Here is a 25,619-nt window from a genome sequence, read left to right as displayed (position 1 = left end):
CCTGCCTGCCAGAGAAGCCTTCCTGCTTTTCCCAGTTTGGTCTTGTTTGGAAAGGAAATTCAAAAGAGAAAATGGGGAAAAAAAGAAAGATCTAAGTGTGAAGGCTAAGTTTATGCACGTTCCCCTAACTCAGCTGCTTGAAACATTTAGAATACATAGAAATACTCCACAAAGTTAGTACCTACTCTGAATACCACAGCTGTAGTAGTTTAGGCCTTCTAACAGTGTACTAGCTCCTCAAATATTTACATGATGAGGACCAGAGAACAATTCAGTTGTTACTTTTTTTCATCTAGACATAATAATGCTAATCTTCGCTTCTTCAGATCCAATGTGCCACCACACAGGGGTGTGGTGCTACTCTTATTTGGAAAGGTGGAAACTTCTGGATTGCAGGAAGGTGCAAGCAGGGAGGAAGACAGCATAGCACAGCATGGTGGGTGATGGCTTCCAGCATCCCCTTCTCTTGTTCTTGGAAGTTCTCCTTCTCCCTCCCTTCCTGGTCTTCTATTCCCACTTTCCCTGCCTCACTTCTTCCATTTTTGCACCTCTGAAACTGTGTAACTGGGGCATTATAGGCTGCTTCTCCTCCTGTTATTATTTTCCCCAAGTGGAAGCTTCACTCACAAGCCTGATGAAACATTTTTCCCCTCAAACCCAGAGTGCCAATTCTCACTTTGTCAAGAGCTCCAGATAACCCTCAGGAGAAGTTCCTCTCCCCCTGCCTCCCCCAGACACTCCAGGTCACAGGGATCTTGTCACAGTCACTAAAGAGCTCCTCCTCTCTCTTTTCCCCAACCCTTTCCTGCCCAGTGTTGTTGCTTGGATTTCTCAGTTTCTCTTTTCACCACATTATCCTGTTTGATCTCCTCCATGGGTTTCCCTTATTTTAACCCAGATACAGACTCTCAAACTGGCCTTATTCTTCCTTCTGCCCTTTCTTTCATAGAATCACAGGATCATTTAGGTGGAGAGGACCTTGAAGATCATCAAGCCCAACCATTTCCCCAGCACTGCCAAGCCCAGCACCAACCATGTCCCCAAGTGCCACATCTACACCACTTTAAAATCCCTCCAGGGACGGGGGCTCCATCCCTGCCCTTGGCAGCTGTGCCAGTTCTTTGTCCCTGCAAAAAGAGTCTCTTAACCACAGATGAAATTTAAATTAGGCTAATAGGCTATTTTCCATGCTCCAAAATTAAGTGGAAGGGGAACAAACTGAAACCCCAGCCTTTGTCCATTTGCACGTGTTTGATTCCATCCTTTGAGAAGCAGCAATTGGTGCAAAGCTAACAGAAAGTTTCTGGAGCCTCTGTGATTAATCTGGCCATTAATCACAAACACAAACTACTGCTCTGCAAGTTGAAGTGAGGCAGATGACATTTCCACCAAGCATCCAGTGGCTACTCCACCTTCCCATTAATGTTACTGCTCTGAGGAACTGCATCCCATGGCAGGTAAGAACCCATTAAAAATAAACTTCTAGCCACCTTAGTGATCATGAAGTCAAGGAAAAGTCAAAATTTAGACAAAAAACTCTCTTGTCAGTGCTGCTTGCAAGCCCTGGCTTCAAAGCACAATGCTGGACCTACCGCGTGTGTCAAAGTTCCTCAAAAGGGTCTCTCTATGTAGATTAGTGAAGATTTGTATCCAATAATTTATTGTGGGAGCATTAAACCATTCATATCACAAACACCTGTGCAAGCCAGTTGGCCTAGTCAATTCTTGTTTAACATTTAATTATGAATATAATTAGCATGAGTTAAGAGACAGGCCAGGCATCTGCAATAAAATTTCTGCTATGCTAAAAAAAAATTATAACTGTAATAACAAAAAAGGCTAAGCTGGGGGAGGATGTGTCCCTCCTACACAAACTTTTGCATGATAGAAAAACCCAAGTAAAGATTCTTTCAAAACTTCCTCATTTCCTTTGATGATAATTGGAAAGCCTCCACCATACTTATAAGAGCAAATTAAACTGGTTTTCTGTCCCTGTAATATTAGGGCAATTTTCATCATTGGTGTAGCCCTTTGAGTGAGGTTCTGCAGGGTCTCCTCTTTTTCTCAAAAGGTAAATTTTACTCATTAAATATAATTTAAATATTCTTTCATTTGATGGAATCACCAGAACACTGTGTTAGGTGGAGTTTAGAAAGGAGAAAATCCTGCTTAAATGTTGCTTCAGTGCATATTTAAGAGTTTTATGAAGTGTTCTTTTTCAGCAGAATTGAGTGCTATCCAAAGAAAAGAATTAGTAAATATCACAACTTATCTTGTTTCAAACCCAGAGGCTCATTTTTAGAAAAACAAACCCAAAATCAATCTAGATTCAGGCTGCCTATGGACAGGTGTTACCTGAGCATCCTTCACAGGGAAAAGCCCTGCAGAAGAGGTAAATTTTCATCTGTAGATTCTGTTTTAATTTCCCTCCAACATCTTAATTGAAATTTTTAATTAAAAAAAAAAGGAATAAATGTCTTACTTATTAATGTCTTTCCTTTTCTTAACATATCTTAATTTCTTAAGTTGGGCTACTTTACACCTTCAAATAAAAAATCTATTCAAAGACATGACCTCCAATTTTTTGTGTTTTTTTCCCTAAATGAGTTGCTTCCAGACCTCAAAAGATCTATTTAAAAATACTGTTGAGCAGAAACAGTTTGCAACTGTGAAGAAAAGGTCATTGAGAAAGAACTGGGAGGTTACCAGGACATATTGTTCCTTGACACCTCCTGGGAACAAAAGCCTGGAGTGAACCTCTTTGGTTACCAGTTTGCTCCTACTGCAAACACAACAGCCTCCATTTAGATCTTCAGTGGAGATATTCTTCATTATTGGCTTGAATTTAAGTGGAGACTGTGTTAGAATATGATATCTATAATGTTGGGAATGTTACAGCTTAAATATATTTAAATGCTTTTTACTTATATTTTCTTTTACTTATTTGTTTCACTCAGAATGGTCATACACACTTTTAATCTGTATTTTGTTAACATCCATAGATTAGAAACTTTTCCTTGTAGTCTCTCTCTGGTACCATCTTAACATCTCTTCTAAAATGTGAGGGCCTTTTCTTTCTCTGCCAATGTCAGTTAATGATTTTTGAATCAGATATTCATACAACTTTCCAGATAAGGACAGCTATAAAATGGATTTAATACTACTCAAACCCCACTGAAAATACCCAGTACCGCACTCTGAATGAGCTGCTATTACTTTTTAGTGTTACCATGTTTAGGAGAATGTGTATACCACACATATATTCATATATTTGCATGGTTGGGTATCCCTGAGATTATGCTACTCATAAAATCATTCCTTTTTTTTTCAGTATTTTTTTAAAAACATGCACCTTAACTTTTGATTACTTCTTGTTTCTGCACAGTTGGTTTTTTTTTCTGCTCACATTAGTTTATGGATCTCTACTGTCTTCTGATATTTAAATTTGGCCAAGAAAGTGTATTAATTATGATGTATCATGTGAAATATATTGTGGTGACCTTGGATTTGTTTATAAATCACCATGTTCACATGAAATTGAGGCTTTCTGATGCCATGCCAAGCCCCAAAACTTCCTTGGACAAGTAAATGGAGGATAGAGAAACGATTTCAATAGGAGGCTCGCCAACTGTGAATCTGAAGGCAGTTTGATTAGGACTCGAAGCCCACAGATTGAGATTATGACAGAAATTTGCATAATGCCAGAGACTGATAAGATTTGGTTTCTCAGGAACCTATTACGTGATGATGTTAAGAGACTGTCATGGATTTCTTACAGTGCAATATGCTGACTTGTCTTTCCAAGACGAGTTGGCCTTGAGCCTTGTTCTTTGTAAGCCTCGAGTGAGGTTTCTTTAGATGTCTTTTGAAAATCTCTTTAGACATCTTTTGTAACTTTCCACCAAGATGATACAAGGATGTTATGACTGTCAGAATAAATGAATGTATTTACTTCCTTTATGTTTCCCAGCTACTATTTTCATAACACTGCATAGTAGTTCAGAGCAGGTCCTTCCTACATTATATTTTTCAACCAATGCAGCTCAGTTCTTTGGTCATGATTATGTATTGATGACTTGTTTATTGCCTCCTGACACAGGTTTTTTTTTTGTTGTTGTTGTTGTTGTTGGCTTTTGGTTTTTTTTTTTTTTTTAATTTTAATTTTTGCCTGATTTTGGTGCAGACAGCTTCTGTGCAAACTCCTCAAAAGTTACATTATTCAGTGCAAAAATTTGCTCTGGTCTGCTGGAGACCAAAGCGTGATCACTGCCCAGATAGATGTGAGTTTCTGCAGCATGTTGTCTCGAGCCACACAGGCAATGGGCTCTTGGGGGCTCTTAGTCAAGCAGAACAAGAGTCAAAACTCAGAAGAAACCTTTTTACTGATGCCAGAAATGAAGACAACTGACCAGAGGACTGCCAGGTATTGATAGCACCACTAGGTTTGGAGAGTTAACACATGTCTATGACTCCCATGGAAGAATAATTCATTGCTTTCCTATGTTGCCATCATAGATTTTGTCAGACCAGACCAGTAAAGACCAGTGTCACAGACCAGCAAAACTGCAAAAACAATTTTATCCAGCAATTTATTGCTAACCAAAAAAGTTACAAAACTCTATCATGTCTAAGATGCTAAATAACCATCTTCAGTTTCTGTAATAGTAGGGTAACACATAACATTGTAGGATTGATAGGAATGACATTGAGAATTCTGCTTAGCATGCACCAGGAGACCTTAATTGATATATCGAAAGGATATGTGTGAAATCATTTGAAAAAAGTGTTAATGGTCTATCAGAGCAATCACAGAAAAAAAAAATCCAGATCTCGAAAAAACAAAAATTAAATGAGTATCTAATGTGGACCTTCAGTGGTGTCTAGGCACTTTAATTCTGCAAAACTTTGCTCAGCTGCCATCTATCCCTGAAGGTGCACAGGCTAAACAGGTACTACAGCAGTGACCTTTGAGCATCTTTAGGTGCCTATGGCTCTGCTTTTCCCCATGCAAAGAAATGCTTCCTTTCCTGTCAGGGCTGAAAATCCTGAGCTCCAGAGATGGGGAATGGCTTTGTCCAAGTGTCTGGGGGGAAGCTTGATGCTTGGGGGGACTGCCAGGACTGAAGCCACATGTGCTGACTGGATCTGGTGCCCTACAAACCATAGAATCCTGGAGTGATTTGGGTTGGAAGAGACCTTAAAGTTCACCTTGTTCCATCCCCTGCCATGGGCAGAGACACCTTCCACCATACCAGGTTGCTCCAAGTCCTGTCCAACCTTGTTTTGGACACCTCTAAGGATGGAACATCCAGAATTCTTCTGTCAACCTGTGCCACGACCTCACCACCACAGGGAAGAATTTCTCCCTTATATCTAAGATAATCCTACTCTCAGTCTGGATCCATTCCCCAGTGCCCTGTAAAAAGGCTCTTGTAAAAAGTCTCTCCCTGTCTTTCTTGTACTCTCCCTTCAGAAATTTTCCTTTCTCCAGAGATCTGGTGGTGGGTGTGACTCCACATTTTCTGCTCCACACACTGAGACCTGAGACATATCAGGCTAGGGATTCCACTTGAAAACCTGAAAGTCAGATTTTCAACACTACTTTTTTTTTTAATTAATCTCATTCCTCTGTTCATCTGTCTCAAGTGGGAAACCCACTGCAGTAACTGATACGTTCATTCAGAAAACCGTCTGCAGGAGAATTGTAATTCTGGCAGAAGGATTTCTATTTAGAGCATGTATACATATATATAAATACACTCACATCTGCCTCTGTGTGTGCATTTTAAACAATAAATCTCCTATTTATCTACAGTGCTTATGTGGCACCTATTAAATTCATATTAGAGATAAGGAACTGAAATGAAGGCATAATCACTAGACCTCATTGAAAAAAATCTTTCCAATGTAGTAATCTTTCCAACCTGTTGCAGAGAAAATCAAAGACCTGAACCCAAGCCTCCCAAACCAGAGACAGATGTTGCAGCTTTGGGAACTGGGTGGAATTTTTCTTTGTGGAATATCAGTGAGGTTTTTTCGTAAGTGCAGTTGGACAGATGCACTGTCTGTACAGCTTGCTCCAGCTGAAAAGATCTGGAAGGACTAGTGGATATTTAAATATTTCCTGTGCTGAGGATATCAGCCCTCACTGTACTGTAGTGGAAATTTCTTTTTCTCCATGCCTTTGCCTGAGACATTTCAAGAAAACTAGTTCAGTCAAAATAAAGATTTAGAATCAGCTACCACTTTTACCTGTTAACATTTCTAAACAGATTTTAGGAGTAGATTTCAGTGGCTGAAGTCCTGGCAAAAGTTTTTATGGTTATGAAGGCTGAATTCTGTAAATAAGGTGATTAAGTGTTTCAGTTGTTGGCACTTCTACTACCTTACTCACATGAAGCACAATTTTACTTGCAGACAATCTGTTGAACTACATCTGTTGATCGTCCAGAAAATCAATAGAACTATTTGTGGTACTGAGTAATTTAAGTGTGGCTGAACCTGACTTCATAGCAGCATTTGGGCACACTTTAGAAGTGCATATTTTGTCCAAAATAATACAAAATGACTTGCCAGTAATACCAGACAAACTCACTGGATAAAAAATAACCTGAAACACCCTACTTTCCAAATCCTAGGAAACAAAATTAGTATAGGGCCAGAGGTCTTGTGGACTTCCATTTATCATTTATAAGTTCCCTGATATAAGCTGAATGGACAGTTATTATCCAACCTCAGCCTGGCAAGCAGAATTCTGAGATTCTTCTAATTATCTTCTAATATTCTGGTCATGTGCAAATTGTTCTAACAGTATGGCCATAGCTAAAGTTAGTTATAGAGAAAATTGAAGGTGGAGAGCAAGTGCTTTGCATAATGCACAGTACTGTAAAGTTTTGTTCCCATGCACATAATTAACATGGCAGCAGCATCCAGGAAAATTGACAATAAGCTTGCTATGGAATTTTCTCCACACATTCTTTACAATATTATCAGAATAAGGAGTCCACCACACCTCTTGGATTCTAATTCCTCCTGAAACCTCCAGCTAAAGGGCTATCCCATAAATGTTTTTGGGAACTTGTCACTGCTTACTACATGTAGGTTTTTAGATCCCTTAATCTTACATAACCAGTAAGACTAAGGAGTCTCCAGTCCTGGGATATAATCAGCATGGCAATATGGGAATCAAGTTGTTTTCTTCCTGGCGTTATTCTAACTGTATTGCACACCCATCACTGTACACTGATAATTCTAAGTTTTTGAAGAATAGTCTCTTTTTCACAACAAACTGGAGAAGGGAGGAGATTTTCTAGCAGCTCAGTACTGACCAGGCAAATTAATTAGCGCAAGTAGCCAAAGAATCATCTGCAATGGAAATGATACTGAAGAAAAGAGATTTTTTACTTTGCCTCAAGACTATTAACATACAGAAGAGCTCCAAAACCCCTGGAAACACCTAATTGTTGTTTATAGACATTTTTTAAGTAGAGTTGGTGAGAATACGGATTTGTAGATGCTGTGGCAGTAAAGGCCAAATAAAAAGAAGATTGATTGGAAGTCGTAGCTTACTTTAGACAGTTGGATTAGGCAGAAATCACCCTGATGTGCAGTAAAGCAAGCAACAAGAATTAGGGGTTTGAAATAGTGCAAAGCACGTCCTAGAGTGCTAGCATTTCCTTCCTTGGAATAAACTGTCTTAAAATCCCTCTATAAATGACTGTTCATTAGCCTATCAATGTGTATAATGGCTCTCAAAATCATAATAAGAATTAATAATAGTTCAAATAGCAGAAAGGGACATTAATTTCTTCACTCATGAATATTAATGCTTTAGTAGACAGTCTCTTCCCGACATGCTTTCAAACTTAATTCACAAGCCTACAACCGATTACCTGGTACTTTCACTATAAAAAACATCCCCATTGGGCCACCAAAAGATGACAAATCACCCTGACCTGGACACTAGCAGAGAGGCTGAGGGCAGAAGACAACAGGAGTGAGATCATGGTGTGCTGGTATCTTTCTTCAGAGTGCAATAGTGTTTGTGAAAGATGCCCCAGTGGAAAATAAAAAAGGGATAAGGAGGAGGATGAATATGCTTAGCCCCAGAAGACCAGTAGGATGGTGGATTGTAATGGCAGAAGATAGGTCACAGAATTATTGTATAGATGGGGTTGGAAAGGTTGTCTGGAGACCTTCCAGTCCATCCCCTTCTGCCAAGGCAGAGTCACCAGAAGCAGGTGACACAGGACGTTCCAGACAGGGAAATTCCATTAATTCCTTGGGAATCTCTTCCAGTGCTCTGCCACCCTCAATGTAAAGAAGTTCTTCCTCAATATTAAATACTGGACTGCAGAATTAGCTGCACAGGAGGTGTGGATGATCTCTCAGGCTCTGGCCCATGAGAGGATACCTCATCTCCTCTCCAAGAGGCAGAGCAGATGGATGCAAAACCACCTGAAGGGCATGTTCAGGTGCTGGTGCTTCAATGAGCATCTTATCCCAAGGCATCACAGAAGCTGAACAATAAGAAATTCTTTATTGTTTTTCCCTCTTAGTACTGCAGACACTGTGCAACAGGAACTTAAACTTGAGAGATGATGTTCCCCACCTGATTTCCTTTGGAAGGAGAAGGAAGTAAGCTGCCAGGAGTAAATTTCAGGTAATTTAACTGCACTGCACCTCCAAATAACTGAGCAGGGAAGGATCTTATGAGATGTATTTAACCTCATTATATCTGATGCTGGGTCTTGAAAAGCTTTAGTTGAACTAAAGACTCTTATGAATATAAAATCAAAGTGAGCTGTACATTAAGGGTTTCGTATTCCCCGACAGCTGCGCATGTGCACACTGAGCTCTCATTAACAGCAATGGCAAAAATGTGTGCCCATCACTCAGAAATCAGACCTCTGAGTACTTTGTTGGGTTTGTTTTTTTTTCCTAGAGATTTTCTCTATTGGATCTTTAATTAATCTCCTGCTTGGCTTTTTTCCCTTTAAGGTATCCCTCTCCCTCCCCCACTTTCCAACAGGAGCAAACCCCCAAATCACTGGGTCTTTTTTGTCAAGTTTTTTTCCAAGCTGATACAGTTTTACAAAATGCACCTGCATATATTAAATACAGGGAGGGTTTGCAGCACATAAACCACAGAGACGTGGAACGGAATAAATGCCTGGGACTTTGAAAATACTTTTGCTGCCTGCCAACTTTAAACAAAAAAATAATAATCTAGCAAAGGTAGATATGAAAATGAGAACATGAATGTTTTTGCATTCTTTTTGTGATCACTGCAAGGCAAGAGTCTGCAACCTTGTGGAACAAAACACACGCATTTCATTCTGATTAACATAAAGACAGCCCCTTCTAACATGATTCACAATTATTAGTCTCTCTCTTGTGTTTGGGGATATATGGATTATCAGCCTAGCATATTTTGAATACATACACATTTTAATTTCTTTCCTAAACCATTTTAGGCACTACAGTCAAAATGCAGAGACAAAATTTACAGATCAACAATTTGAATTTTTTTTTCCTTCTCTCCAGTTAAACACCTAAACACTGTAAGAGATAAAAAGCAGTCCCAAAAAACAATAAAAATACAGGATCATGGATAATGGAAGGTAAGTCAGATTTCAGATGCCCCTGCTCTTCTATTTTTTAAGTTTATTATTATTTTTATGTAACAGGCTATTTCATAGCTAGCTGCTACTGTATGTGATGTACTTACTTATCGCCTCCACAAACTGTTCAAATAAGGAGTATGGGAACAGCGGCTCAGGCAGCTCTCTGAAAAACATCTTGAGTGCTCCGGTGACAACGTGGATGTCCTCCCACTGGCTGTCGTCCAAATTCAGCTTCTCTTCTGGGAAAACACGAGGAGAAATGGAACAACTGGTTTTAATGAAACAATTACAAGACACTAATTATTATGTTAATGTTTGCCTACTATCATCAGCAACCGTTAACAGCCTTCTGCACCTAGAGGTTTGGTGCTGTGCATGTTTTTTTTTTTTTTTCCCCTTTTTTTTTCTCTTTTTTTTTTTTTTTTTTTGTAGGAAGAGAACATTTTCAATGGAATACCATCTGTAGGAATGCAGCTAACAAAAAAACAAGAGACACAAAGAGACAGTACCATTGACACAGTATGTCAGATACATTTATTCCCATAATGCATCAGTATGAAAATTAGCATCACAGCTCAACATGATTCAAAGCTATTTGGTTTTGAGGCCGAGGGGCTAAGAGTTGCCAACGATGGACGGCTCAAGGGACCGGCCTAAAGGCCTTGCTGAGCCAACAGGAGACATATGCTAAACATGGCAATAGAAAATGAGTTATTGCTTTACATGTGTTAGCCTTGCTATGTACAAGGGAATAATGGGGAACGCTTTTCTCCTTTTTTTTTTTTCCTTTTTTTTTCCTTTTTTTTTTTTTTTTTTTTTGCCTGAATGTAATGTCAGCAAGGAATAGAGGACTGTGAGAGAAAGGATATTAATTCCTTCTTACTGCTTCAAAAATATTTTGTTTGGTTTTCATCTCTGGGAGGAAGATTTGCCCAGCAACAATATTAGACAGACCCCTGTTGGCCTACCTAGGCTATGCAAAGCTGTCAAAAATGATAACACACTAAAGACAAACCACAAGTGCCTCCAAAACTGTTTTGCAAACAAAAAAAAAAATGTTTTCTTTTGAAGCTTGACTGAGCTAAGGAATTTAAATATAAAAGAAACTAAATGCTAAAATAGAGTTTCTAATAAAAATAAAACAAGATTGGGTGATTATTCTATTTTTCTTTGAGTTTCTTTTTCTGAGTTTTTTTTCTTTTTAATTCTAGAAGAGTGATACTGTTAGAACATAACAAACAGTGAGATCATAATCCATATAAAACTCAAGGAAAGAGCAAATCCTTATTAGTCCAAATTAAAATGATACAAAATGACACACACTTTCTCCAAGTTCTGTTACTCCAAAAATGGAGTTTGCTTTTTTTCCCCATGTGCTATGATTTTCTCTTTTAGAAAATTTCAGTCTGAATGCAAATCGGGGGCCAACCATGAAAACTGCTGAACAAATTCAATTTGAAGCAACACAGTCCTGAAATGTTTTGCTAAATGTCACTGAAATTTCATGTGTAGCAATTCAGTGGGCTTCAGGAGCAGCCTCTTTACTGAGCTGTTGCTAAACAAAATGGTAAAATCATTGGAGACATGTGGACACCCCCAACACCAGATCCCCCTACTGTAACCATTTTCTCTACTTTTGGGCAGAAAATCTCATTCAAAATGGAGTCATCTTTCAACTTTTATTTAATAAATGTTATTAAATGGTTTCAAAAATTCTGGATTTGGGAGATGTATACAAATAAAGAATGAACCCAGTTCCTTGACTTGGAGTAATGTGAGACAAAGCTGGAACAAAGGCAGACTTATGCATTTCATTTAGATGTCTTGCTTGCTTCTTTGGTTTCAAGCCTCTCTCTTTTTTTTTTTTTCCCCCCCTTTCTTTCTTTTTTTCCCATTCAATTACCTCAATCATAAAAGTAATGATTTGATCTCAAATGAGTTACCAGAGGGGATCTTCTTTAGACTCTGAGATCATATTTGATTGATCGTATTTCAACAATTAGCCTTTTATTTTGCCACACACTATTGAACTAGATCGACAGCATCTTAGCAGGCCAGCTTTAAACAGTCAACTGTTAACAATAGCATCAAAAAGAGAGACCTGATGGGGTTTACTGTCACTTTAAAGAACAGGGTGGGTTTTCACATTGTTGAAATCTGTCAGATATTTTGAAATGTCCCTCTCACTATGGTGCCACACCCCCTGCGTGCCCTTATAATAAAATTGGTTTTACTCCTGATTAAATCATTTTCTCCCTACCCACTACCATACTTCTCATAATGGACCTGTGTGCTCTACAGCTGGTGTTCTTCCCATGGTACCAATTCTTACTTTATCTTTTAAGCACTTTGCTGCTAAGATCTCATGCAGAGTGCTTATGTTTTGTTAAGAGCTTCATTCTTAGAGAAATAGCTTAACACATGTTCTAAAAATGTTGTACAACTTATTGCTTAAAACACATTTAGAAAATGTATAAGTACTGTAGCTTTGGCACAGAACTTTAAGTAGAAACCTTAAAAAAAAAAAAAAAAAGAAACACAACTTGTTTTTGCCATGCATTTGTCTTAAATGTCTAAAGTGGAATGCTTGACTTCTAAGGCTTTATAGAGACTTATCTTACCAGATTTTTGCACCATTTCCAGCTCTTCAAGGAAACGTGTTAGGAATGTATCATCGTGAAAGCAAAGGGTGTCAATTTTCCCTCTAGCAATAAGAGAGTTTTTAAAAATGTTTGCTAGAAGGAACAAATGCCAAGTCAAAAAAAAAAAAAAAAAAAAAAGAAAAAAAAAGGAAAAAAAAAAAGGAAAAGAAAATAGAAGTCCATTCAGTGTAAGACTCTCATTTGGCTCCCACTGGTTGGAATCACTCATGCCATGGCAAAAGGGCCATAAGCAAACACACACACATTTCAGGCTGGGTTTAAGGGGAGCACCTGGTTTTTTGGCTTCACTCAGACATAATTCTTATTGGGGTGTTTTGCTTACATAAAGATTAAGTCCCAAATCTGGTATTTAAACTTGACAGTCAAGGACTGCTTTCAGTCAGGAGATACTGTATCTGGGAAGATGCTCAAAATCTCACAGTCCTAAAAATTTGCTTTAACTTGTCAGTAGTATTTGATTAGTTCAACCATCACTGCCAGTTGATATCATATATCTTAGATACAGACACAAATATGCCCAGAAAATCCCATAAAATTTATGCTAATACCCAGGCTGAAAATATAAAGACCACATTAAGGGGAAAAAAATAGTGTGGGCACTTGTCAGGGTTATTAGTTTAAAAAAATCGATACACAATACATTTATGAAGGGAACGTGTGTTTCACTGCGTTATTATTCAGCCTTTTCAACAATTCACATTTTTAATGGCACTTGTAATGTCTGCAGTAGAAGCAAACAGGAGATCAGCTTTGGTTTAAGGGTGCTATTCTGAGGTTCAGAAAGGAAGAAGGTAATCTATGGAAAGATCAGCTAAAGACAGGGGGGAAAAAAATTAAAAATATGAAAATCAACCAAAGCTGTAGAGAGAGCTGAGTTTTGAAAGAAAATGGATGTGGTTCCTCTAACCACATGCCCTGCCTAGTATGTAGACTAATCTCCAGGAGCAAAATGCAGTCATTTGAGAGCCCTGCTCCTTCACTTGTCTTTTCAGATAATTCATAGCTTGTATTTTCCCAGCTCCAAGCTGTCTCCTGCCCATGCTGCCATCACGTGCCAGAGCTCCACCTTCAGAGGTTTTTGCCCCCTTTGAGCATTCCACATTCCTGCAGCTCATGGATGACCACAAATCATGTGGCAAGCAAGTCCTGCAAACCCTGCTGGCAACGCCTGGTCTGCTGTGGGGGCTGTGCCCTCAAAAAACTTCCTAAAGCCTTTGGTGATTCAGGGTCTTTTTGGGTCTCATAGTGTGTTCCACTTGCTGCTGTTGCCGCCTTTTCCATCATTTCCGTGCTGGTGGCTGCACACAGCAGCACTGGGATGAAAATTTGGCATTTGGGTAAATCAACCCCTTCGTCCAGTGTGGAAAACTTGAGAGCACTGGGCTTTTATCCCAGTGAGCAGTGTATAAGCTGAGGGAGATCTCCCCTGGAGAAAGTCCTCCATGGCACTGTTAAATAATCCTTACAATCTCCCTCGCAAAAAAAAAAATCATTGCAGAGGAGCTGAGTGTGCACAAAGAATTCCCAGTTGGCTTAAATCCTGGGAAATTTTTTGGACTCACTCATCCCAATAGGAATTTTACTACTGAGAGATCCAAAACAGAGCCCTGTGGTTGAAAGAGGAAACGAAAATTCCTCATGCAAACACCAGGAAAAGACTGGTGAACTGGAAAAGAACTGACCAGTGTCATCGTGGTTTTTTTCCAACTTAAAGAACCTTGTATGAAATTTGAAGACACCTCTTTTCCCTTTTTTTTTTTTCATAGTTATATTCATAAAAAATATTTTCCTGATCTTTCATGGTCTTCATTAGGAAAAAAGTGAAGGACAGACTCAAGCAGAAGTTCTCCACGTGCACCAGCACAGTTCTTCATCACAAAATCCCTTTGTGAGGGCTGTTCTCATGACTGACAGCACAAACACCAATTTGTACTCTGGAAGATGTGTGTGTTCCATTGCTGTACCAGCATTTTCCATGCCACAGCCTTTCTGGTCACCAGTGCACAGACACAGCAGCATTCTTGGGGCAGACAGCTTCTTTCAAACACTCAATTTAGAGCAGCAATTGAGCACAGAGATGTCCAGACATGACAGCAATGGGATGGTGTGAGGTGGTGAAGATTGTTTCTCACTCTATGACCAGGAGCTCAATACCTTGGTGAAACAGCACAAGATGCTGAGCTTCCTCCCCTGGAGTATATCCTACCCTGATACTGAAGTTTATATACACTCTCCAAAGTGCATAAACGCCCTGGAACTTCTATGAAATAGCACAACAAAAGCCTCAACTCTTGAAGCAATAATGCCCTCATTCAGGTGGGGGTTTTTTTTGAGTTCTTCCTCTCTCCTTTGCTAGGTTTCGGAGATCCATTGTCCTGCCTGAACTCAATGCCCAGCCCTTCACCTCCAAGAGTGCTTAAACAAATCAAGGAAAATGTCAGCTAAGCAAATCATTACATTTTGTCTGCAATGGATTTCTAAACAGCCTCGTCTGAATCCATCCAATGCTAGCACTGACGACTTATCAGGGATACAGTCAGCAAAAGAAAGCTTGTGTGCTTTTCTCCTCCTCTGCTGGAGGAACCTGGCATGCTCTCTCCACAGAAAATTTAAGCTGTGATGTTAGAGAGCCTGAACATGTGTTTATTATTGGAGTGCCCATTTCCATGAAGTCCAAGCACAAATTACTGAGCAACTTCAGCTAAAATGCAGAACATCTCTGTGTGCACCCAGAGTGCTGCTTATTCCAGTCCTCCCAAATGACAATTCTCTGACCTGGGGGCATACTGGAACAACCAAGTACTGCTAACTTAAACCTCAGCCCGTGCCAGAAAAATAAAAAGTTTTCTGTACTTGCGCACACTGGGTCATATTCATCCTCATATAATTCCACAAAGCCCAAATAGTGAGAGAGGGATGAACTGTCTCATTGTTTCTGTGAAAAAATCCAGTACACTTGAGGAGTTGAGGGGTGGTACATGATGAAGGCATGCAGAGGAGTTCAAAGGTTTGGAAAAGTGGTCAGCCAGTGATGCCACAGTGCCAGGGAAATTTCTACACCATCACTTGCTGTTTAGAACTGAAAGTATAAAAATATGCAATGGTACTGAAAGGACAATACTTTTGGCAGCCAGAACCAGGTATCATCACCAAGGTACTCACACGTCATTCACTGCCAATACCTGCTGCAAGCTTCAATGACAGATATTAGCTTTGACTTAGCATATTCTATCATCGTGATCTGAAGCAATAATTACTGTGATGGGATTATAATTACAAGTACTTTTAAAATTCATTAAATTTAGCTGAATCAACTATTCCGTATGGGAAAGGGAATGATTTTAAAGAGAGAATATTTCCCCTCAAAACGCAGCTGAAAGTTCCCTAAGAATAAACAGACCACCTGTTTACAGATCAACATGCTCCTGCCAGACTCTCTTGGAGGTGACTTGTAAACAAAGAGTAGGAGCAGGCAGACACAGCCCGAGCAGGGGGACCTGCAGGGCCTGATCACTCCTTCTTTTGGGGCCAGAAATATCAGGTACTGCCCAGGGTTTAAAAAAAGGGATAAGAAAGGAGCACAGAGGAATTCCCATCCAGCCCTTACCCTCCCACAGAGCATCAAGGCTGCCTGAACACCAGGACGGGGCTTGGCAGACTTTCTGCAACTCACAGGAATTAAATGTCTGTGCTGAGGGGAAACTGCATTTGTCTTACAGTGCTGAGATTCTGTCCTCTATCTAATTCTCTCTCCTTACTTATTGCACAGTAACTTCAGCTTCTTCCCAACACTTAAAGCACACTTTATTTTTTCTGTTTATTCTTCCTTCTTTATTTTCAGTTGGGCTAATATCTAGAGAACAAAAAATACCAAATACAGAACAAAATAGCAAAATACTGGTCTAATACTTGCTTGGACCAGTAACTTATTCTCCTGGATACATTTTGCTGTTCAAAGGGAAAAGTCCATTCTAAATTCTGCTTTTGATTTGATTGATCTTCCCCTCTTTGCTGTGCATTGTGTATACATACATTAGTCAAGGTAAATATCTGCCTTCCAACTTCAAATCTGTTATTAACATTTTTTTTATTGTGTAATTGCTCTCCAGTAAGCTTCTCTGAAATCTAATTTTAGGAGTTTTATCTTTTTTTTTCTTCTCCATTTACAGTCATATCTTTTATCAGATTTATGTGTATCAGTGTCTGCAAATCTACATTTTAAATAAATTGAAGGCTCTGAAGACCTAATACAGAGAGGAATTGGACAATGACTCTCTGTCCCATTTTCATACTTCAAAAATATGTTCATATTCATATCTTTTTAATTGTGCTACTAACTCAGAGTGCTTTAGGATTCTGTCATATAGCTGTTCTGTTCTTCCCCTTCTTGCTGTTTCTAACACTGCTTCTATTTCCATTCTTGTCAAAAGCCTTTTCATAGTCCAAAAATCTGTACACAATGTTTTGTAATATTTGGCAGACTTATCTGAAACCTAATTCACTGCTTTCTTGTGATTCATGGGTCATAAATTATTTCATATGTAATGTACCCCAAAGGGTAAAAAAGTCTTTGTATTAAATTTCAACCAGACACTTTAAGGGAGAGGAAAAAATAAAGGCAAAAGAGTATTTTTGAGAGAGTCTGCAAAGATCTGACCTCAATATATTGTCTAGTGTGTTGTCTTCCACAAATGGCATCTCAGTATCCTTCAGTAAATATAAGATTTCAACATGCTACAAGCAAAAACACTCTGCTGTAGTGTGGGCTTGCTATGGACAACTTTAAAGGGAAGGAGAAATACAAAATATGAAGCACTGCATCAGACGAGCGATGCATTAAATCAGTCCTGTCTCCAGTGATTGTTAAACTGAAAGGGTCTGCATGAAAACAATTCAAAAAACAAGAATACCACCCAATCCTGACTTGTTGCACACAGCCAAATATATTATTGTGACTGACCCCAGTAACAATGAGCTTGTGCCTCAGTGAGTGAGTTTCAATAATCAAAGGAAATAATTAACAAAACAATAAAGATCATTATAACTTCCTCTATGTAAATGACTTCCAAATGTAAATAGATCAAAGCTCAGGCTAAAATTAAGCAATTCCCCTAGTCCTTCTACAATACTGGAAGGGAACAAACATATACAGTTTGTTTACAGCCATAAGGATTATCAATGAAACATTATTCGTTGTTTTATTAGAAAAATAGAAATCTAAACATATCTCAAAGTGCTATACACATATTCCTCATATCTGTAACCTCATTTATTTTGATGGGACTATTTCCAGGGATACAGGTTACCCACACAAGTAAATCTGTGTTCTCACACCTTGTTGTTTTTAGGATGGCCAAACAACAAATTTGACGTTTTTATTTTTTAATGAACGGGCTCTTTGAAGCAGAGCATCTGAAAGAAGTATTCTTACATGAAATCAGGTGCACACAAGCCCTGTAGATGTCAAGGACAAAACATTTTATTTTGCATAGAATTTATCTTTTGGTTCGCTAAAGTCAAAACACTTCTGTTCATCAGAACTTTTATAAAGGACTGTTTCATAATATGAATCCATTTGGATTATCTGACCAAAGATAAGACTTCAATGGACTTACTATATCATTCACCACTGTACCAGTGCCACAAAAGGGAATTACAATTAATTGGATTATGTTGGTCTCCACCCGCTGATTGTAGAAGAGAAAGTCTGAAACTGTAACTATTTCAAACGGACCATATCTCTCATCAACCATGGGATTTGGGCTTTAATTTACCAATAAAGCTTAATTTCTTCTCTATATTCTCTTCTGGTTAGGAAGAGGTCATTGAAACACTTTATTCAAGTTTATTCAAAAAGAAAGGACATTTTGTTAAATACTTTCAAACTAGCACTTTAATGCTTGCACCTTGCCTTTAGGAATTCCTTGTTTTTTCCTATGAGCAATAAAGTGAGTTGCCTTTAAAAACCTAAGACCAAAATCCAGGACTGAATTTGGGTGATAAAAATAATTCAGGCTTCACCTCTCGTTGTTCAGTTCATGAAAACTTGGCTGAGATTGTTACCTAGCACCACAATTTGTTATCAGTTTTACAGTGATCAGAGAATATCACTTCACCTCATGGACAGAGGTGAGGTAGTGAGAGTTTTCCATAGCAGAGCACCATGTTAGATGTAGGTTTGTCTGTAAGGAAAGTTACACCAGGAAAGGCAAAGGTATGAATATAAATTTGATAAAATTTGATATAAGTACAAATTATAAATTCTATTTGCTTGGAAATAGTAATGTTTTACAATGCAGGTAACTTCAACTACATTAATTAATGTGATTTACATGCTAACCCCCCAAAAAAATACCATCCTTATTTTATATGTCCACAAGTATGTACATATATATTTTATATATATGTATAAACATATCTAAATTTGCTAATATATTATATTTTTGCTGATGGCTCTGCCTCAAAGCCATTAACATTTTTCTTCACTACCCTTACTGGAAGGTTATTTCAGTGCCTAATTCCTTCAAGTTGCCAGACTAAATTATTCAACTTTATACACTTTAAAAATAATTATTAATATCAGTAATGCTCGCTTTGATTTTTTTTTTAATTTTTTGTCAAACTTTCGCATTCGGTTTAAGGAATAAAAAGTCTTCAGTCAACTTACTTCAAAAACATGTTGCTTAATTCACATTTGCATTACTTTTTGCTAATATCTGAAGCTCTAATTCCGTTCCCTGGATATTAGCTGGGACTAGCTATGCTGTTAAAGATAGGAATGCTTCTAAGTACTTACTGAATCAGGGCATATGAGATGATAATTGTGTGTGTTTAAAACAAAACTTTAAACAGGAGGGGATTATATAAGTTGCTAAAACAAATATATCTTCAAGTGCACTGAAGGACTTTTAAATGTTAACGAAATGTCCTTTGATAATAATAGTGCTAATAATAACATAAATTTTCAAATATTTTTATGCATTTTGAGAATCACATGTTACCCTGAATATGGAAGACTCTTGGTAAGTGCACTTTTTTCATACAAACTCATCAGATTTGGGGTTCCATCCACTCTGGAGTCACACCAGAGGATCCTGTCCTGATCCAGGCATGGGTTATCCTACACATTTCAGCTTCTATTGCACAGAGCTGGCTTACAAGCATTAACATTTTCTGTATTGCGTTTTTGTGACAGCAAAAATAACTTCAATGGGAGGAACAGGATGACTCTGTAAGTGTGGAAGCCCAAAGTCTCTGATCAAACCTGTGTCCATGAAACCCATGGAATCACATAACTGGTGGGATACAGAGCTGCATGTACAGCAGTATTTGAGACCTTGCCCAGGTAACTTGGAATTGGAATTTTGGGGCCAGTGTGGGCTTAAAATAATCCCCACCCACCCCGCCACGTGCAATTCCACGTGCCACTCCATACCCTCTCCCACTGAGCCTCAGGAGATGCGTGAACAGCCCGGGGCACAGGCAAACACGCCTGGCAGTGCCTGTGGCTCCTGCTTGGCAGGGAAGGGGTGCGATGAAATTCGGGTGACTCACGTCACGATGTTTTCCATTTCCCACACAGCCTCATGTGCAAGGAGGAGATGGCGGCGCCTCCGGCATCCACCAAATCCTTGCTCACCTCACACCTTTCCCTCCACCTCACGCGCACATCGGCATTTTGCGTTTTCATTTTCTCTCTGGTAGAGCCCAGAGCAGATTTGCCACGTGGGCCATTGATTTGTGCCTCCCTTTCTCCTTTCCGGGGTGTATCCTAATTGCTAATGTTTCCAATTCCTCTCATTCCACCTCAACTTACAGGCATATATTTCAGGAGGGCAAAGGTACGTTTCAAACAGTTTTAGAACTTCACAGTACATGGATTTTTCCTGTTCTACAAATTAGTCTTGTGAATGGACTTGTAATAACGAGGATTTCTACATAAAATAAGAGATTTTCATGTCTTTGGTTCCTTGAGACGCATTCAGGTCCCTCCCGTGAGAAATATATTAAAATATTGATTAGATTAGAGCAACATTTCAAATAAATGGAGATTTATACTTCCTTTTGGAGACAGAATCTTATAAAAAAGTTTCAAGGCATCACACAACAAAGCAGTTGACAAGAAAGATAGCATCTGCTTTCCTGGCTATTCAAGCTGAAGTTTTTCATTCTAAATGCAGGCAATGTTTCCAAAGTTAACATAATTAACTCACGACAATCCTGAAACATCATAATATAAGATACAGATGGAAATTCAAAGCTTTAAAAATGTCATATAACTGCAAGAGGATTACCATTTTTTAACAGCATGAATCTGAATACTAATTAAAACAGGTGGTTTTATTTCAAACACTTTTGCCCACTGTGGCACTACTGGGCGGGTTATTTATGTATTAATCTATTAGGAGGCATATATCGCTCGAAAATTGTGATATGTGATAATAACGAATTTAAGAGATAAAGGAATGACACTCTGTCCTGCTTCCTGAAACAATAAAAGACCAATAGTTCAATTAGTTAGTAATTTCCGTGTGACTATTTGACAGATTCTGCTAATTGTTAAGCTCCCACTAACTATTGCTTTACATAATTAATTATATTCAAACGTGAACAACAAAGACATGTGGGCCAGTTGCCCTTTTGACAATGTTTTTCGCAAACTGATTTGCTTACCAAAAATATTTTTAGAAAGAAAAAGATACTAATCTGAAGTGGAAATACACATCAAAAAATGTTGAAACAGCTCTGCATTTTACCATGGTTATGAGAAAAAAATTTGGATTGTTTAACATATCATTTATGCTGCATGCATAATAGCTGAAGTCTTCTAGCAGAGATCTTTCATATTAATTTAGCATTGCATAAAATTCATAGTAACAGGTCCAAGGGTCAAGCATCATTCATCATTAGTTGAAGTGACATTTGCAACCCTTCATATAGCAGCTGCTTGAAAGGGGAAAAAAGGTATTCTTTGGGAGAATGGGGGGTAGCACACAATCCCCGCTCTATCCGCGGAAGGGAAAACAAGGTGCCACTATGTCAGCGTGGTAATGTGCTTAAATTTGGTGATGTCATTCTTCCCTAACCCCCACGAGTCACAAGGCACAAGGCAGCTGCATTCCTGAACTTCGGAGTTCGGGTGGAGATAAGTAATAACTAGATGTAAATGAATTACATTACTGTGGTTGTGAACATAGCTCTGTGCATCTAAATTATGATTTATATCAGGATCCTATCTTGTTTTTGAGAGTTTTCTACTTGTTAACAAGGCAGCCCTTGTTCTCATGGCATCCTCCAGGCATAATAGTTTCTGGGAAGCCAAATAAGATCACTTTTGAAACTGCAAGACAGCATTCCAAGACTTTGCAGCAGAACACATTGGCCAAATTAGGACTTCTGAAGACTGTTAACTAACAAATAAAATCTTTTTTTTCCCCCCTCTTTCTTTGTGGCATGTCTTCACTACTATAAAACATTACGATCAGAACCGAAAATGTGAGCAATTAAAATGAAAATGTAATCATCTGCAAGCAAAGATAAATTTGTATTAAATGGCTAATACTTCACAGTCCTTTTGATATTACAAGTACTTTTTAAGAAAATATATATTTTATGTCACAGTAATTTTTATTATGTGAAACATGTGATCTCTTTGGAATTATGCACATTTATAAACCACAGTCATTAAAACAGCATGCAACACAAAGTAGTTTGATTTTGGAGCTTTGCTAATATTTGGTGATTTTCCTCAACTTTATACCTGAAATATATTTAATTTATTTGTGTCACTAATTATCCACTAGTATTTAAAGCACTGGAATGACTACCAACCCAGACTACTGCTTCTTCCTTAATAAGTTTAATGATTTTTACAAGGGAAACCAATGTTTTTTAAAGAGTCACTTAGAAGCACATGAAAAATGTTCAAGGACATTGCTTATTACACACTGCAATTCTATGAGCTGCTATAAATTAAACTCCCAGTCAAAACACTTCTACCAGTGAGAATTCACTTTTCTGTACTCTCCACAAGCATTAGGGAGGAGAAGATGCACTGGATCTGGAGTCAAAATAAGGTGCAAAATAGGGATTTAATGGTGACATTTTGTTATGGCCAATATCAATACTGGCCCTTCACACTGCACAGCAGCTGTGAGCCTCAGACCGAGTCCCAGAATGGTCTGCAGACCAGGTTGTTCGTATAATATGTTATTTAAAATATAAAGATGTGAAAAATACATCCCTGAATCAGACCAAAAAACCAATCTCACATAGCACCAGTGCTGCCAGTCCATTACTCCCATGTCCCCTCCGTTCCCCCTGGGTTTTAATCAGTGCAGCCATTAAACACGTATGTAAAGATGTTATAGATACCAGCCAGGCAGAATGGCTGTAAAAGGAATAGAACAGCAGAGGCAAGATGACTGGCAGATAGGGTTGCCACATCCCCCTTAAAGAGACTGCTCCTTTTCCACACCTTATGTCTCTTGTACCATAAAAATATGCATAGATGTATGTGGGAGCATCATAGCAGATTTCTTGGGATGCGTGCCATGCATCTGAGCTCCGAAGCTGGCTCAACGTTGTCACCATTAAGTCTCAGTGTACACAGCAACACTTCAATCTAATTTCAATTAGGGAAAAGTTACACAGAAACTTCTCCGAGAGTACCCATGACCCTACACATAAATACCAATTAAATTCAGTATCATCAGTGTCTTTGCAGCGAACATTGATATCACCAGCGAGAGGAAGGAATTTAAAATGAGGCAAGGCTTGATGACATTACCTCCATCTACAAGCTCTGCCTGTGTTAACTAGTACGTCAACGATTAGTAAAACAGTGGGATTCATCTGTGAAGAAACGGGGTGAAAAGCAGAAATGACATGAAATTTTCATTGCAGGCAGTTTTTATGTGACATAAGGTAGAGTATTGCATTGCCATGCAACAAAATGCTACCTGGTAAATGAGTAAAAGCTTAATCTGCTGAGAAGTTAGAGACACCAGCAGTGTTGGCAGTTGCAGCTGAGAGAGCAGGAGAGCTAACTAAACTAACTAAAACTACTTCTCATACCAAAGATATATAATCTCAAACCAGCTGTTTACATGCTTAACTATCCCTGTGTCCTGAACACAGAAAAATCTGTAGGAAAAAGGACTTTCAGTGCCATTAAGTAAGATCAGTGAAGTTTAGACTTGAGCCATTTCCTTTTGTTTGCCCATCTTTTATTTAGAAACAATGGGACAAAAAGTGTGGCAAGTTAAGGCTTTACTTCTTGACAACCACTTTTCCATTCCGAACCTAGGAGACTTCCCTAACATGCAGATTACTTGAGGGAGATAAAAATGCGCCCTTTAAGCCCTTTCCACAAAGACAACACCTCCAAAACCTGCAAGACCAGGAGGAAAAGTCATCCTGAAAGTATTAAGGCTCCTTGCACACCATCGCTCATTGGTGACTGGAGATTTTACAGTCTTTCAAATCTTCTTTCAATCACAAGATGCCTTAAACGGACAGAAGGTCTTAAAATGTGCTCTCCATCTCCCCAGTTGAGAAAGATACATTGAAGGGGGAGGGAGGGGGATTCAGGCCCCAACACAAAAAGCATTAATGCAAAGAACAGTGGGGTCTCTCCCTAATTTGACTTTCTCTACAGGTGGTCTGCAGCTGCATCCAAACAGGTTACACTACCGCCTTCCCATGGGCATTGCAACAAAGTAGGATCTGTATTCACAAGAATACATTTGCTGGCATGGGCTGATTCAGGTCTAAAAATAAGAAAAAAGCATTTTTCAGTATAGCCTGAGGTAACTCTCCGCGCCAGCAGAAGACAGTAGCACTCTTGTTTCGCTGGCTGTGCGTGATGATAAAGGATATCAGAAACCTACTTCATGTGACTCACCGAGGTCCACAGCCAGATTCCAATTGATTCATTTTATTTGTATTAGTTTGTTCTCCATCGACCACACAACAGGCTAGACCAAATCAATAAGCAATATTCTGTTTTCTATTGACTCGGGGAGTAATTCGCACCGGGCCCTGCGACTGCTGCATCTGATTTTATAGTTCTGTATATCATCATGGAAACAGCGGGGCTCAGAGACCACTGGGAGCAGGCAGAAATGGGAAAAAATTGCAAAGGCAAGGTGAGATATTGGCTTTTAAACTATTGCACCAGCCAGAGAAGATATCTGTGCTGTGGGTGCAGAGGGTATTTCACCTTGTGCCCAAGGAGTTTTAAAGTGCGAACGTGCCTTTGACAGTGTGCAGGAATGATGTAGGGATGAGATGAACATGTCACTGTTGTGCCACACATCCAGCCCCAGGACAAGGCTGTGAGGTGGTGCCTGCAGCAGCTATCCCCTTGGTTGGGTTTGCAGAGACAGAGCTGTGCCCCATGGATTTGGCACTGCCAAAATCCCTGCTGCGACACCAGCACAAGCAGTGGAACCTGTGTAAGTGTGAAATGGCCTCGGCAGGGTTTTCTTAAATAGATAGTTCATGTCTACTTCCGTGGATTCCAGTACAATTCAGATAAAACACACACACAGTCCTTAACCATTTTTCCCCATTTTGATTTTTTTCTCATTCCCTAGCTTGTTCACAGTACCCTGGGAGAGATATCTGCTCATCAGAAGCCTCCAAATAGCTCATCTTTGCATGCCTCAATTTTATTTTATACTTTTTTAAGGATTCCTCTTCTGGCAAGTAGTGGATAAGTGGAAATAAAAGAACTTTTGCCCCAAAACTCTCCCACACCACTTCTTCCCAATGATTTTGCTGAAATACTCAATGTAGGAGCAGGACAGCTCTCCTAACTGCTGCACAGACAAAGACAAGTGGCTGCATTGTAATATCTCTTTTCCCTTAAAACTTTCCTTCTGCCCCACATCTCAGATTCTTTGAGCTTCTGTACCAAAGCAGAGAGCTGGCTTTTCAGTGTCTCCCATAATCTTGGCATTTCTACACGAGACAGAAAAAGCAGGCTGGGTACTGGGGTGGGTGTATGCAAGGGGTGGCAGAATACGGCCCAGTGTGTTCTTCCTATCAAATACACTTGACAAACTTTAATGAAAAGTCTTCTCTACTTCCTACTAACAGATGTTTCCAATTTTTTCTCTCTCAGCACTTTAAACCACCATCTTTAGTTTTCATGTCTAAGAGACATTATTATAGGATACATCATAATGATATACTGTACATTCATATACAGTATCCCATACAATGACTAGTTGATTTATAATTCAGATCCAATAAAGGGAAAAAATTGATTTAACTGATGACTAGTGAAATACTAAATGCATTACAATGTTTGAAAAGAACATCC

At 38.9% G+C, this 25,619-nt stretch overlaps 1 protein-coding gene across 1 annotated transcript in view; it reads right to left on the bottom strand.

Annotated features, from left to right (window-relative positions):
• Positions 1-25,619, bottom strand: part of ARHGAP15 (Rho GTPase activating protein 15) — a 303,832-nt gene that overhangs the window by 48,146 nt on the left and 230,067 nt on the right. The window contains exon 11 of the mRNA XM_054278010.1: positions 9,731-9,865. Within this exon, the coding sequence (XP_054133985.1) occupies positions 9,731-9,865 (135 nt within the window). The remainder of the gene's footprint in view (positions 1-9,730; positions 9,866-25,619) is intronic.

Source organism: Melozone crissalis, unplaced genomic scaffold, assembly GCF_028551555.1.
Source record: "Melozone crissalis strain CALT ecotype California unplaced genomic scaffold, PUWL_Pcris_2 ptg000023l_1, whole genome shotgun sequence".
Taxonomy (NCBI): domain Eukaryota; kingdom Metazoa; phylum Chordata; class Aves; order Passeriformes; family Passerellidae; genus Melozone; species Melozone crissalis.
The sequence above is the reverse complement of the archived record's forward strand: the minus strand, read 5'-3'. Positions and strand labels throughout refer to the sequence as shown.